The sequence below is a fragment of the Lampris incognitus genome, chromosome 1 (genome assembly GCF_029633865.1).
Source record: "Lampris incognitus isolate fLamInc1 chromosome 1, fLamInc1.hap2, whole genome shotgun sequence".
NCBI lineage: Eukaryota > Metazoa > Chordata > Actinopteri > Lampriformes > Lampridae > Lampris > Lampris incognitus.
Window position 1 is genome coordinate 6,538,563 of NC_079211.1, and position 16,522 is coordinate 6,555,084.

Below are 16,522 nucleotides of genomic sequence, written 5' to 3' on the forward strand. Positions count from 1 at the left end.
TGCCAGTTGCAACAGCAAGCCCTATGTAGCGCCTCCTCGTGGTGACACACGGTAACTGGGTACACCTTGGACCCTGACTGAACTACAAGGGACTCAGAGGAGGTCTGGCCCCTAGACATGCGGTACGCAGGCCCACCGGTGTGTGGATATTCCCTGATGCCCACGAACCAGCCCCCAGCTATGGGTTAAATAGTACCACTGCCTAGTGGATACCTCGGGAGAGGAATAGGCTACGGGAGTAAACCCCTACAGAAAATCAGCGTCCACAGTGCTGTTGTTTTTTGTTTTTCTTGCCCTTTTGTATCTGTTAAAGTGGGCGAGTACTGCTGGCATCGTGTGTGGCTGCCGCTTCTCCCTCTCGTGGCCCCCCTTCCCAGCCACCCCTGTATATCTGCCTGCTATATAAGATTGATTTATTATTACTATTATTATTATTATTATTATTATTATGAAAGAGCACTACAGATGTGATGTTTGCTTTGAGAATGTTGATGGAGAAATATAGAGAAGGCCAGAAGGAGGTACATTGTGTCTTTGTAGATTTAGAGAAAGCATACGACAGGGTGCCGAGAGAGGAGGTGTGGTATTGTATGAGGAAGTGGGGAGTGGCAGAAAAGTATGTAGGGGTGGTGCAGGATATGTATGAGGAAGTGTGACAGTGGTGAGGTGTGTGGTTGAAGCAATAGATGGGTTCAAGGTGGAAGTGAGATTACATCAAGGATCGGCTCTGAGCCTTTTCTTGTTTGCAATGGTGATGGACAGGTTGACAGACGAGTATTTATGTTACACATAAAATACATAAACATAAATAACATAAACAAACGTTATATAATAATGTTACTAACACATAAATAACTTTTTTTCTCATGTATTTATTCGTATTTTCTGTATTGAGTGTAAAGCACTTTGTAACTGTGGGTTTTTAAAAGTGCTATATAAATAAAATATTACTAACATGTTCAACTAAGGAAAATGCATGAAATTGGCAACCCTAATTTGTTTGACATGCATTTCCTTTGTCCACTTATTATGATAAAAAGGCAAAAACCACTTCAAGCGAGTGTAAAGGCTTTTGTGTGATATCGATGAAAATTGATCTAATTTTGCTGTTTCCCACCGGTTTTTCTGATGTATTACTTCATAACGCAATATTTAACAAATGCTGTGATGGCACCATGGCCAGTGTAGTGGTTGTTTCGAAGGAAAACCTGCATCAGCAACACGGTTCATTCCCAGAGGCACACAGCTCACCTTTCCGTAGGCCTTCTTGTAAACCGACTTAATTTGCTGCCGTTGATCATTGCTACGAGCAGCCAGAAGCATCAGAATGGCATCTTCGTCAGTGCCTGGTGGAGGATTCAAACCAACAACAAGGCCCATGTTGGAAAATTACAGCAGCCCATACATATATAATTCAAAACAAACTGCAAGACACATCCATTATAATCTGATTAAAACAGTATAAGGAAGCATTTAATTTAAAATTAGCTTTTGTTTACCATTCAATTTATTTTGCGGTCTTAAACAGAGCTAACTAAACATTATCTTGTTTACTTGCATTAGGACTGAATTACTTTCACAGTTAGAGGAAATTTCCGTCTGTGACAGTCGAATGGCAACGACTGACCGACCGCATTATATCCCCTGAAAATGAATGGCCTCTTCTTACAGCAGCAGATCGGCGTTTGAAAGGGATGATCTAACAATCAATAGCTGCAAAAAGTCACCGGCAACTCGGGGAAAATGGCAGGGAAAAGACAACAGGCACAAGACGTTTGGCATTTGGTAAGAGGATCAAATTGATAAGCCAACGCAAGGCGATTATATCATAAAGCCCCACCGCTCAGCCCCCAGGTCCGATAGGTTATGAGCTGTGATGACAGCCTGGACTATGAAAAGACAATTCCTCAGTTCATCGTGACCGTCAGATGGGTTTCTAATCTTCAACATAGTAAATTTATAGTATTGTCTGTCCAACAGAAGCATGGCCGAGTCGGCGTCACATTTCAATCTTTTTCCCACTGGAGTTGTTTCTAACACGTACGTGTTTGCTGCTGCACCAGTGTTCGTCCTACCCGGTCAAAACATCTCAACAGCGGTACACAGAGACCGGACAGTGTCTCCAACCACAGTAAAGATGAGTGATAGTATTATGGAACCTGACTCCATCACACACATGGAGAAAATGAACATTCATTAATGGAGAAGAATTGTAGATTTCAGCTTTAAAGAAGAGAAAATGTACGGTAAACACGTGCACAGGTTGGTAACTTGTAATATTAGGAGCCTTTACGAAAAGTTTCATGCATGGTTTACCATTTATGATACAGTAGTGAGTGTTTCTGTGACAGAGGAAGGTGTGACAGAGGAAGACGCAGAAGACAGGAAGAAATGGAAACGGATGATCCGCTGTGGCAACCCCTAACGGGAGCAGCCGAAAGTAGTAGCAGTAGTAGTACTAGTAGTGAGTGTTTCTGTATGTCTGGTGTAATGCCACTAGGGGGCGCCATGTAGTCTGCTGGAAGAGCGTTGCATGACGTCACATACACTCAATGCTGAGAAACTCCACTGGTGTCACTCTTCAGTACAAAAGAGACAAAACACGTAAAGCCCAAATCAACTTCCACAGACCAGGTGGTGGAACGTGACTGGGAAGGCCGCCGGTATGAATCAGACTACCGGTGTCCTTTAACAAACACCTGATGTAATGAGCTGCCATCCCAGCGCTCCCAGTCTTACTGGCCGTGTGCTGAGCCCACGTGACGTCAGAGCGTTTACACAAGACATCCGGGGATTTCTCTGATCCCTTCACCTAGTTTACATGGAATCCTCCATGATGAGGGCATCCTGATTAAAACTGACTCTGTCGGGCATCTGGGTAGCATGGCGGTCTATTCTGTTGCCTACCAACACGGGGATCACCAGTTCGAATCCCTGTGTTACCTCCAGCTCGGTCGGGCATCCCTACAGACACGATTGGCCATGTCTGTGGCTGGGAAACCGGATTCGGGTATGTGTCCTGGTCGCTGTACTAGCACCTCCTCTGGTCGGTCGGAGCACCTGATTGGGGGGGGGGGGAATAGCGTGATCCTCCCACGCGCTACATCCTCCTGGTGAAACTCCTCACTGTCAGGTGAAAAGAAGCGGCTGGTGACTCCACATGTATGGGAGGAGGCATGTGGTAGTCTGCAGCCCTACCCGGATCAGCAGAGGGGGTGGAGCAGAGACCGGGACGGCTGGGAAGAGTGGGGTAATTGGCCAAGTACAGTTGGGGAGAAAAAAAAAAGAAAAGGGGGGGGGTCTAAAAAAGAACCTGACTCTGAGATGCCTCGGTGATGTGGCTGAACTCTTCATGCTCGATCATCATATCATTCGTTTATATCATAATTTATATTCCTAACTACGTGTTTCTGTTTCCTTTGAGCTTGACTATCTGTGAGCACCTCCGGGCTAGCAGGCTGGACACTGTGGGGACTTAATCATAAGAGCTGTTTAATTGTTTGCCCAGCCTCTAGAAAAATGGATTAACAAATTATGTCATTATCCTGAAAGAGGGATAAAGTAGATTAAGTGCCAAGTCCTGATGAACTGTTGCAAAACTCGCACAAGTCAAAGTCTTCTGTTGCTTTAGTGCTTTCTTCTTCGGCGGGCCCAAACACCGTCACGGTTACAGATGTGGATTATATCATATTACAGCAGTTTATGGAAATGGTTGATTGAATCGATGTGTAGATTTTGTGCACGACTACCCAGACTGGTCGTGAGAAGACTGACCGATTCCCTTCATGGCCTTGCGGAGGAGCTCGGCATCCTTCTTGGCGTCGAAGTTGACAAAAGGCCTGACGCTGCCTCTGCTTGTCTATGGAGAAAAAACAACAAGAAAAATAAATGTTCATTAAAAGGTGTCTTAAACTCTGTGTGTGTGTGTGTGTGTGTGTGTGTGTGTAGTAACATCTTTTGCTGAGAGCCGCTATAATCATATTCACGGTAAACGTCCACGAGACAGGTCTGCCATGTGAGGGAGTAAAGTAGTGTGACTTGTTTCAGTCATATTTTGGATTTTCCTCGAGGGCGAATGTCATTTGAGGAAAAAGCAATAAAACATATGCCTCCGCTGCAGCCCCCATGCACACAGAAGCTATAAAAGATAATTGTCTTCTTTTCCTCACAGCCAAGGTTTCCCCTTTAATTCAGTCACTTTGGCGTGGCCATTTGTTGTGTGTGTGTGTGTTTCAATGTTCTGTAAGTGATGATGAGCTCCAGAGAGAGGCCGTCTCTGATTTTGTGAGCTTGTCTATTTTCAAGTGTCATTCCCTCAATGCAGTGCTGCTGGCCTGGATTTTCCCTCCGTCCTGGGCGTTGAGATCTGATTCAGCTTAAATTGGATGCTGTTCCCTCTCTGAAGATAAGCGCTGTTGTTCAGGTCAACAGTAACTGCCATTTGCTCTACGCAAGAACAAGACAGAGAGGGTTGCTGTAGCAGTAACCAGAGGGCAAAGCGGGACTAAGGAGCAGAAATCACGTCTGAAAACTAGTGTTTCAATCTCAATAACGCCTACATGCCTCTATAAATAACAATACAAATGCTCCAACACACAGGGTGAGAGTCGGCAAGTGGCCTCTCCATTCAGTATGACAACATTTTCGTGCTGATTCCATTCATACTGCAGCATTCCAAATGCCTCCATATTATTTTTCCGCTTCCAGTGTGGGAAGATGGCGGTGCAAATTCACCTTTGCAGCAGCCTCACCCAGTACCGGTGTGGGAAGATGGCGGTGCAAATTAAAGTTTGCGGTGCCCTCACCCAGTACCGTCCATGCAGTGTCTTTGTCAATGTCTACATCTAAGTTTTGTCTTCGTTTCATGGCAGGGAGAGCTGGCGCTGGATCGGCTGGGAGAGCTTGGTCTGCTGCGTCCTGTGGGCCCAGGGACCACGGCCCTGCCTGGAGCTGTGCCCGAAGAGGAAACACCGAGGGCGGTCTGACAGGACTCGGAAGCGGGGCAGGCTAAGCTAACTGCTAGCCCATGCAGACCGGCGGTTCCGATAACACCGAGGGTGGTCTGGCGGCAGCCTCTCCTGGCGTTGACTGTGGTGTTTTTGGTGTCGTCTGTGGAGTGCGGGGAGGTGTGTCGAAGGTGTCTGGCTGGGAGAGCTGGCGTTTGATCGGCTGGGGGAGCCTGGTCTGCTGCATCTGGTGGGGCCCAACGACCACGGCCCCTGCCTGGTGCTGCGCCGGAGCAGGAAGCACCGAGGGCAGTCTGACAGGACGTGGAAGCGGAGCAGGCTAAGCTAACTGCTAGCCCATGCAGACCGGCAGTTCTGACAGTCATCCTGGCTGGCGTTTGTTCCCTTGGACAGTCTTTTTTTTTTAAGTCTGGATATACGTGTTATGTGTTAGTTAGTATGTATGTTCTTGTTCTTGTAGTTTTTGGATATGTGTGTTTGTCTTTGTGTTGCACTGCTGATTCCTGAGAAACGCTGCTAATCCATATTACAATTTCTTTAAGGCTCTATCTCGTTTATCTACAGTAAAATGTGCAAACTGCAACAATCCAAAGAAAAACGTACAACAAAATGCATTTCTTTGAAGCCCTTTGTGTTTAGAAAAGCTTAACATAGCTGATGGTGCTTCCCTGAGCAAAGCGTTTAAATAATTCAACAGTCAGAGATGCAGAAATCATTATATCAAACCACTCCACAGCATCTGGTCGCCGGGCTTTAACATTGTAATTCAGCTGAAGTGCTGCAGTGTTTAAATCGTTACAACTCGGTGTTGTGATTTTGCACTGAATCGATCCCCCATACCAATACACTTAAATACCAGCTTATGTGCATGCTGTCTGCTGTTCGTCACCAAAGTGTCCATATCTGCTGTGTTCGAGGAACACCTCCATCCTAGTGAAACTCTATCCTGGTGGGGACAGGCTTAGAAACAAGCAACCGCAGTTTCCAGGCAAACAGTAACACAATATGGTACAAATTAGGCCACCGCCATAATGAAACTGCAGAGCTCCTTATCAGCTCGCTCCATAAATCAACTCAGCAGCTCTATCAGGACGATCTGAATGTTTTCCAGAACGAGCCGGGGAGGAGGAGAAAATCAAATGGATGACATATGAAATAAAGCTGTAATTTTCCCGGTCATGCCGACGTGCATTGGCGCCATAGGAGAGCCGGCTGTGCCGAGGCTCGTGCTAATAACTGTTCATCCTCACAGCGAGTGTTTTCAATGAAATGAGGCTCGGAACACATCTGCAGAGGCAGAAATGTTCAGGGACCGCATAGGAATCAAGCTCATGGTGATAGCTATTTATGCTGGGTATTGTCTAGGACTGGCCTTGCAGCATCTGGCTCCACATGGACCTGAAAAGGCCATTGACCTTTCAGGCATTCAGACACGGTCCATTGTGCAGAACACACCGTCAGTCCAAGCGTAGCACGGTTGATGCAAAACACTTCACATCAGCCCCCTCCTGATTTCAGGGATTCTAACGTGATTCTGAGATGATGGAGGAAGAGAATCAGAGTTCTTTATTTTGCCAAGTGCGTTTCTTACATAAGAGGAAATGCGCCTCGGTGAGGTTGGTACGTCATATTAAACAGACGACCAGCCGCGGAATGAGTCAACACCGTATAAGAGAGGTGGTGAGAGCTGAACAAGGGATGAAGAAAGACTAAGAGATAGAACAGATACGGATAAGGGACGACAAACTGTTAAGACCGAGGTCAACGCTGCTCCTTTTGAACAATAGCCTCTGTAGCAGCGTGTTTTCTGTTTAACGGACTTGTCTAATGAGGGTAGATTTGGTGAATCGCAGGTAAAACACAACCTTTTTTTCTCGCAGAAGATTGTAAAAGAAAGGATGAGTAGATTGGCAGCCCGTCTACATTCACGCTGCTTAGTTTGCTTCATCTTCCTGCTCTTCTTTCAGGCATGGAGAGGGTTTAACCACGTCTGATGAAGTAAGTATTTGTTTTATGAGAGTCCTCTTTGGAAGTACACACTGACACGAGGGAAATAAAGGTGAAAGAATGAATGAAAAAACACTCACCATCCTTTCTGCTGATGGAACAAAAGGGTCAGACCTGAGAAGAAATGGAGATCACGCTAGTCAGGTATACAGAGAACAGCAAAGGGTCGAGTTAAAGAGAGGTGCACCTACATCAGTGTGACCATATCTAATGTTGTGTCCAGGTACAAAGGTGTCCATAAAGTCTGCTCTCTGTTCTCACCTTTGGACGGCGTCTCGTCCCTCTGAGGCGCTCGGCGTCTTCAGATGAACTCCAACACGTTCACACTTGGTCTTCTGTCTGCACGGCGGCTCAAACGAACAGCCAGCCTCTGTTCCCCAGCTGAGCTCTCTTTCACTGCCTGCCAATCAAACTGGGACCGGGACGTCACGCTGCACCGTGGAAAAAAAAAACCCAGAGCACTTCATCTAGTTTTACTTCTCCCACGCTCATTTCAGGACGTTGTCTTGTCCTGCCGGCAGAGCTGTTTCAAGAAAACGTTCTTGTTTTGGGATTGTCAAACTCGGCATAAGGAAGCTTCACAAACCAGGAAATGAAATCCTGAAAACAAACTTAAGATCTTTCTTTTTTAAAGTAAATGTCTTGACACCAGTCCTACTGGACAGGTTTATCTGCTTGTTTGGGATCTTCTGGTCTCAGGTGTCTGTTGGAATGAGAGTGGACTAACTTCTTTTTTTTTTTTTGGACCCCCCCCCTTTTCTCCCCAACTGTATCCGGCCAATTACCCCACTCTTCCGAGCTGTCCCGGTCTCTGCTCCACCCCCTCTGCTGATCAGGGGAGGGCTGCAGATTACCACATGCCTCCTCCCATACATGTGGAGTCACCAGTCGCTTCTTTTCACCTGACAGTGAGGAGTTTCACCAGGGGGACGTAGCGCGTGGGAGGATCACGCTATTCCCCCCAGTCCCCCCGAACAGACGCCCCCGACCGACCAGAGGAGGCGCTAGTGCAGCGACCAGGTCACATACCCACATCCAGCTTCCCACCCGCAGACACAGCCAACTGTGTCTGTCGCGACGCCTGACCAAGCCTGAGGTAACACGAGGATTCGAACCGGCGATCCCCGTATTGGTAGGCAAAGATATAGACCGCCACGCCACCCGGATGTCAAGAGTGGACTAATTTTTTAACATGTGACATGAATGCTTACATCATGTTTTCTTTCAGCGATCGGAGCCAAAAATCAAAAGGAATTTCTAAACCTCAAAGACAGAAAAACTAAATTCTTCTTCTTCTTCAACATGCAGGTCACACAGACGTCTGATTCTTCCACCTCCTGTCTTTTCGTCAGTGCCACTGTCTCCAAACCATATAACATCCTCTCTAGCTGCCTCTGGACATGCTTTCCCCCCTCTCCTTCGCCCGACAGTAGCATAGTTGGAGGTGGAGCTGGAGGTGGCAGAGTTGAAGATGATAAGATTTTCACTGGGGGTAACGAAGAAGGACAGGATTAGGAACGAGTATATTAGAGGGACCGCTCAGGTTGGACGGTTTGGAGACAAAGCAAGAGAGGCAAGATTGAGATGGCTTGGACATGTGTGGAGGAGAGATGTTGGGTATATTGGGAGAAGGATGCTGAATATGGAGCTGCCAGGGAAGAGGAGAAGAGGAAGGCCAAAGAGGAGGTTTATGGATGTGGTGAGGGAAGACATGCAGGTGGCTGGTGTGACAGAGGAAGACGCAGAGGACAGGAAGAGATGGAAACGGATGATCCGCTGTGGCGCCCCCTAACGGGAGCAGCCGAAAGTAGTAGTAGTAGATCAAGTCATGTCATCTAGTTATCATGTTGTCATGTCATCATTATCATGTCATGTTGTCATGTTATTATGCCATCCTGATATCATGTCATCATGTTATGTCATCGTGTCATGATAGCATGTCATCATGACATCATGTCACCATGTTATAATGTCACCATGTTATCATGTTATGTCATCATATCATGTCATCATGTTGTCATGTTGTCATTGTGTCATGACATCGTGTCATCAAGTTATCATGTCACGTCATCATGTCGTCATGTCACGTCATCATGTCATCATATCATGTTGTCATGTCATCATGTCATGTCGTCATGTCATCGTGTTATCATGTCGTCATGTCAGCATGTTATCATATCATGTCATCATGTCATCATGTCATCATGTCCTGTTATCATGTCATGTTATGTCATCATGTCATCATGTTGTCATGTCATCGTGTTATCATGTCGTCATGTCATCATGTTATCATATCATGTCATCATGTCCTGTTATCATGTCATGTTATGTCATCATGTCATCATGTTATCATGTCGTCTTGTCGTCATGTCATCATGTTATCATTACAGCCAAGTTATTTCTATTGCCCAAATTCACAAGGGAGTCCCAAAGGCTTTACAGTCAGTACAATATGGGACCTGATAGACCTTGTTAAGCTAGTCTTTGTAATGAGAACTGTGAGTCTTACAAAACTTCTCCAGAATGTGCTTTACAACAGGCATAAAACAACTGTTCAAATAAAAAAGGTTTAACGAGTAATAAAACGAGGCATCTGGTGATCACCCAGCCATGAAAGCTTTGTTAGCTTTCTGCTGTTGCCGTCTCCTCCCAGATTTCCTCCTCCCATTTAAAAAAAGCATCAGTTTGTGTTTTAAGCCCTTCGAGGTTTTCTGCAGACTCACAACTCCTCATAGTCGTCTATTTTTCTGTCCGACCCCAGTGTGAAATGCTGACACCACTGGGAGTTTCTGCCATTGTGGAAAGGGGAGGTATATGAAACAGTCTTGTGTAGTTTTTATGGAAGTAATCTGGATTGATGTCCGATGTTAAGGCCTCCTCAGAGGTATTACGTAAAGTTAAATCATAATCATCAAATTAAGCCATAATACTTACTGACCGCATGGAGTAAATTATACAAAAAGCTTATAAAAACCATGCTAACTTAAATATGAGCAAAAGGATTCAGCTGTGGAGAGCAAAGCCTGGTCAGCATCCCATCAGAGACCTCCTGAATTTAGACGAGCAAATATTTTTACCTGGTCTGTTGCTGTCAGAGATAAAATACACACCTTAATTGGTTGACAACAGGTCTTGTCTGTTGTTCTGTCTGGTTACCAAATACTGACACTCACCCGCCTTTCTCACTCACAGCCCCATGGTCAGTTTGGGCTCTGGGAACTTGTAATGGGCATTTGTCATCTTTTCCGGTATTTCATAGACTAAAGCAGCGGTTCTCAATTGGGTCCTCAGGTACTACCAGCTCCTTCATTATATTCACCTGTTCTTCAAGGCTCAAAACCTCCCTAGCCGGAAGCTAAAATAACTGAACAACTGAATACCACGACCTATCTGCTAGAGTAGAAAACCTGAGAACCTGATTGAGAACCACCGACCCATTGGGACTAAAACAGTCCAACAGGTGGCAGCCATGCTGATATTCACCTTTAGTTAAAGTTTCATGCTTCATGACATTGAAAACAGCATTTTCAGGCCCCTTTAATTTGAGTTGAAGAGTGTGCATATATGTGTGTGTGTGTGTGTGTGTGTGTGTGTGTGTGTGTGTGTGTGTGTGTGTGTGTGTGTGTGTTTGGGGTGTTAGAGGAGAATGGGTAGTGTGTAAAGGGAGCGGTGGGACCAACAGAGCAGAGCGCCTCACATTTCAGCTCCCAGTCCCTCCAAAGACCTTTAATTAAAGGGAGTGTGACGCAATGCCACATATCCGTTTGCAAAGTTTGCAGGGAGACCATTCTTCTTGTACTTATAACCAAGATACTAGTATATTTATAGCTTGATTTATCTTGTGCCCCTTTTCCACTGCATGGTACTGGCTCAACTTGACTCTACTCTATTGGACTCTACTCGCTTTACTTTTTGGGATGTGGTTTTCCACTGCAGACAGTATCCCCTCACGGCAAAGCCCCACTGGTCATTTGTGGGCGTGTTGACTAGTTTTTCCTCCCTTCTATACCAGCACCCCACACGAGTGTTTTATTTCCAAAAACATCAACAAGACCAAGTCTAAATGTGTGCTTCACATGAACAACATTAGTGCCTGCCATCCATTATCTGAACCACTCATCCTGCTCTCAGGGTCACGGGAGCCTATCCCAGCAGTTATTGGGCGGCAGGTGGGGAGACACCCTGGACAGGCTGCCAGGCAATCACAGGGCGTGTACATACACACACACACACACACACACACACACACACACACACACACACACACACACACACACACACACCTAGGGACAATTTTAGTATGGCCAATTCACCTGACCTACATGTCTTTGGGAGGAAACCCACGTAGACACGGGGAGAACATGCAAACTCCACTACCCCGGGGCTCGAACCCAGGACCTTCTATCTGTGAGGCAACCGCGCTAACCACTGTGCTACTGTCCCACCACAATATTAGTGTAAATAAGAGATTGGCTGACAAAAAATAATTTTTTACATGGATAGATTATCAACTATAAGTTTCATCCTGGTTATAAACAGCGCTGTTCAATTTTTGTATGACCAATCAGTGGTCACACTTTATTTATATTCAAATTAATACAAACAAATTTTATTTGTATTTTTGTTTATATTTTGTTTATTCTTATTTATATTTTATTTATATTTAAATATTTTATTTATTTATTTTAATTATAAGATTTGTTTATATTTAAATAAATATACATATATTTATTTTTATTTATATTTATATTTTATTTTATTTATTAACGGTGGTATTTTCATGAAGTACCTGGTACCAGGTACTATCCCTAACTTTTGCCCAATGGAAAACCAAAAAAAGTGAATAGAGTTGAGTTGAGTCGAGCCGGTACCATGCAGTGGAAAAAGGGCAATAGATCTGCTCCTGCTGGGTCTTTACATAAACACAAGAAAATAGGCAGCACAGCTTTTTTATGCTCCAAAATTGTGGAATAACCAAGAGCTGTAAGAGATATGGGCTCTGTCAACATGTTTAAATGACAGCTGAAAACCTATTTATTTAATTTGGCTTTTAATTAGTCATTCTTGTTCTTCTTCTTTTTTTCTTTTTTTTTTTTACTAAATAGCTCATATTTTATTATTCTTACTGGTTTCTGTTTTACTTTCACTTATATATTTTATCTACTGTCTTTTCATTGTCTAATTTTATTGCCTTTCTATTTTCTTCTTCTCTTTTCTATTTCTATTTTAGGGGTGGCATGGCTCAGGAGGTACAGCGGGTCGTCTAGTAATCAGAAGGTCGCTGGTTCGAGCCCCAGCTCCTGCAGAGAGTGTGTCAAAGTGTCCTTGAGCAAGACACTGAACCCTTAAGTGCTCCCGATAAGCAGGTTGGAGCCTTGCAAGGCAGCCTCCTCCATCAGTGTGTGGATGGGTGGATGTGAGGCATAGACGGAAAAAGTGCTTTGAGTCCGGGGTGCCCGAGATGCTAACAAAGTCCGGCTGCTACAGGTCACATGTTCTTGGCATGCCAATCTCTGAACAGTTTCTGGGAGCAGATTTTTGAGGCATTTTCTCATATATGCAGGGAGATAATAGCATCCAACCCCATTATCGCCATTTTTAGAGTGCCTCCCCTAGAGTACGGAGTTACCGTTCCTCAGGCGAATGTCATACATAGCATCTGCCTCGCTCTTGGCCCGGAGACTCATTCTTCTGCAGTGGAGGCCAAATAAACCCTGTTGCTTTCCATGGTACCACTGACAAAAACTCAGGTATAATCAAATTAGATCCCGGGGAAATTTAACCAGGACTTGCTCCCCTTTTATAGAATTTGTTGAGAGCCTGTGTTTTGCTCAACAACAGTGTTTTTATACGGTTGGGAACTGGTCAGTTGGACCTGGTGATGCAAAAAATGTCCCTGTGTTTGTTTTATTGTGTACTGTCAAACATGCTTTGTATTCCATGTCTGCTTTTATTTTTCTCTCTGTCTGTCTGTTTTTGTCTTCTGTATTTGGAGGGCCTTGGTGTGGGTGGTGTGGGTGGGGAGGGAAAAATGGGGATTGTGTATGTTGTATTGACTATAATCAAGGCTCAGCGTTTTCGGTTTATATTTTTCAACGCCATCCAGCATGCCGAATTTCGCCACAAGAGGACACTGTTACATAACCTCACACGAACAGGAACAACTTCTGGATCCGTGGAAACAAAATCCGGCTGAAAATCAGTTTAAACCGATCTGCTCCTTTTAAAAAACCTGGGTATTTTTCAGTGAAAATCGGTAAAAACCGAAAACGCTGAGCCTTGACTATAATTCAAAAACTATAAATTATGTTTAAAAAAGGTGCCTTAACTGGCTGGTAGACTAAAAAAGTGCTATATGAATGCAGTCCATTTACCGTTTATTTGCCTGTTTTAATGTGCTTCTTTTTTTTTGTAAAGCACTTTGAGCTATAATCTCCTGTATGAAAAGTGCTCTACAACTAAAGTTTATTGTTATTATTATTATTATTATTTACAAAAATGTAACAATGATCTATCATCTAGTATCTGTTCAGGTAGCTAGATATATCACAACAGTAAGGACATTCGTAACAAGGAAACACGTATGAAAGTAACTGTAGATGTCAGCTTCACAAATCAACCTGCTTTACTTTGTCATTCCCTCATATTACAACGTGAATATATAAGCCAATGATCCCACCATCAGTCTGACATGATCGTTAAAACTGCTGCTGAAGTAATACTGTAGCATTTCTACATCCATTATTCCCAGTACTCTAGTAATACTGTAGCATTTCTACATCCATTATTCCCAGTACTCTAGTAATACTGTAGCATTTCTACATCCATTATTCCCAGTACTCTAGTAATACTGTAGCATTTCTACATCCATTATTCCCAGTACTCTAGTAATACTGTAGCATTTCTACATCCATTATTCCCAGTACTCTAGTAATACTGTAGCATTTCTACATCCATTATTCCCAGTACTCTAGTAATACTGTAGCATTTCTACAGCCATTATTTCCAGTACTCTAGTAACACTGTAGTATTTCTACATCTATTATTGCCAGTACTCTAGTAATACTGTAGCATTTCTACAGCCATTATTTCCAGTACTCTAGTAACACTGTAGTATTTCTACATCTATTATTGCCAGTACTCTAGTAATACTGTAGCATTTCTACAGCCATTATTGCCAGTACTCTAGTAATACTGTAGTATTTCTACATCCATTATTTCCAGTACTCTAGTAACACTGTATTATTTCTACATCCATTATTGCCAGTACTCTAGTAACACTTTAGTATTTCTACAGCCATTATTTCCAGTACTCTAGTAACACTGTATTATTTCTACATCCATTATTGCCAGTACTCTAGTAACACTGTAGCATTTCTACATCTATTATTGCCAGTACTCTAGTAACACTTTAGTATTTCTACAGCCATTATTTCCAGTACTCTAGTAACACTGTAGTATTTCTACATCCATTATTGCCAGTATTCTAGAGGAAATCATTGACTTGCCATGAAACCAAGACAGCAATGTGAGTCCAACGCGTCTTCAAGATTTCGTAACATAATTCAGCAATCACAGAGGCGCAGTGGTTAGCACAGTTGCCTCACAGCAAGAAGGTCCTGGGTTCAAGCACCGGGGTAGTCCAACATTGAGGGTCGTCTCAGGTCGTCCTCTGTGTGAAGTTTGCATGTTCTCCCCGTGTCTGCGTGGGTTTCCTCCGGGTGCTCCAGTTTCCTTCCACAGTCCAAAGACATGTAGGTCAGGTGAATCGGCCGTACTAAATTGTCCCTAGGTGTGTGTGTGTGTGTGTATGTGTGTGTGTGTGTGTGTGTGTGTGTGTGTGTGTGTGTGTGTGTGTGTGTGTGTGTGTGTGTGTGTGTGTGTGTCAGCCCTGTGTGATGGCCTGGCGGCCTGTCCAGGGTGCTTCCCCGTCTGCCACCCAATGACTGCTGGGATAGGCTCCAGCATCCCCACGACTCTGAAAGCGGGATAAGCGGTTCGGATAATGGATGGATGGATGGAATTCAGCAACCTCACAGACCGCTGACTGTTAGTTTGACTTCTTTATCAGGCCCGACTCCTGGCTTCAAAACCGACCCAATGATAGTTTTGGCTTGACCGGACCAGCTGGCCAGCCCTACAAACGACTGACTGACTGATCATGTTTGACATGATCGGGCTGCTGGATCGGGTGACCAATGACGTCACTGAAGTTGCACAAATTGGATTGTGTGACTTTTGCGGGCTGCTAAACCTGCACAAATAAGACAAAAAGAAAACGTGTATTTCTCAGAGCACCCGCAAAGGGTGACATGCACCCCTACCTGCTCGGCCTAGCAAACAGCATTTCGGCGTGCCGGTGTTGTATTCACATATCTAAATTAGGTAATATGCATACATTTGCTGCGAAATGGGGCCCATGCTATGCAAATGAGCCTCATTGCAAAAAAGAAAGTCAATTTCACAAACACATAGCCACACGCGGTTAAAGTGGAAATTAGCATCTTCAGAGTACTGATCCACATGGGGAAATTCTTTCTCTCCTTTTCACCCATCCTAGTTGTGTAGCTAGGAGCAGTGGGCAGCCACCATGCAGCACCCGAGGACCAACTCAAGTTCGTCTTGCCATGCCTTGCTCAGGGGCACAGACAGGAGTATTGACCCTAACATGCGTGTCTTTTTGATGGTGGGGGAAACCGGAGCACCCGGAGAAAACCCACCGCAGACACGGGGAGAGCATGCAAACTCTACACACAAGAGGACGACCTGGGATGACCCCCAAGGTTGGACAACCCCGGGATTCAAACCCAGGACCTTCTTGCTGTGAGGCGACAGCGCTAACCACTGGACCACCATGCCGCAAGAGAATTGGTGATGACCTTTGACTTTCCAGTGATCGTGGCAGCAGTGACCCCTGTAACAAGTCCGCCACAGTTTCCAACACTGACCATGCACGGTCCAGCCACTGACCACCGAGTCTTTTTACTGATGATACCGGCGCCGTGGGACAGAATGAGAAACTTAAGTTTTGGTCACCTGTTTTGTTAGGTGCTGGCATGCTGTCAGACCAACAATCAGAGGTCAAAGAGTCTCCCCAAGTCGATGATGATTTACATCTGGCTCTTCTTCTCTTTGGGATGGCAGCTGTCATCAAATGGGGAGAGATCCTTTTCCGCGCACACATTTGCCTCGCACAACTTTCGACAGCTTCTAAAATCATATAAAGAGACTTGGGCTGGGTTCAAGAAAATAAAATAAACGAAAAAGATAAAAAGCAGCACATCTCACTGGAGGATCCAGAGAGAAACCAGTGGCGAAGAAGGGGGCGATAACTTTGTTGTGGCTGTCTTCTTTTGGGCCCCTCAATAAAAAAACAGACCCATCGATATAGATTGTATACAGACGGTATTTTGGATGCTAGAAGCAGTAACGACTACAGCTGTAGAGCTCTATATCTTTTGGCTATGTTAGTGTTCAATTTGAGGCCCCCTGTGTCCATTATGAGTACCCATAATGCCCTGGGGCCCACGGTGGCCCTGTCGTTAACC

At 44.6% G+C, this 16,522-nt stretch overlaps 1 protein-coding gene across 1 annotated transcript in view; it reads right to left on the bottom strand.

The window, feature by feature from the left end:
* Nucleotides 1-9,586, bottom strand: part of anxa5a (annexin A5a) — a 47,066-nt gene extending 37,480 nt beyond the window's left edge. Inside the window, exons 1-3 of the mRNA XM_056292296.1 lie at nucleotides 9,579-9,586; nucleotides 3,775-3,854; nucleotides 1,252-1,346 (exon numbers count right to left, since the gene is read on the bottom strand). Of these exons, the coding sequence (XP_056148271.1) occupies nucleotides 1,252-1,346; nucleotides 3,775-3,854; nucleotides 9,579-9,586 (183 nt within the window). The remainder of the gene's footprint in view (nucleotides 1-1,251; nucleotides 1,347-3,774; nucleotides 3,855-9,578) is intronic.
* Between the last annotated feature and the right edge of the window lie 6,936 nt (nucleotides 9,587-16,522).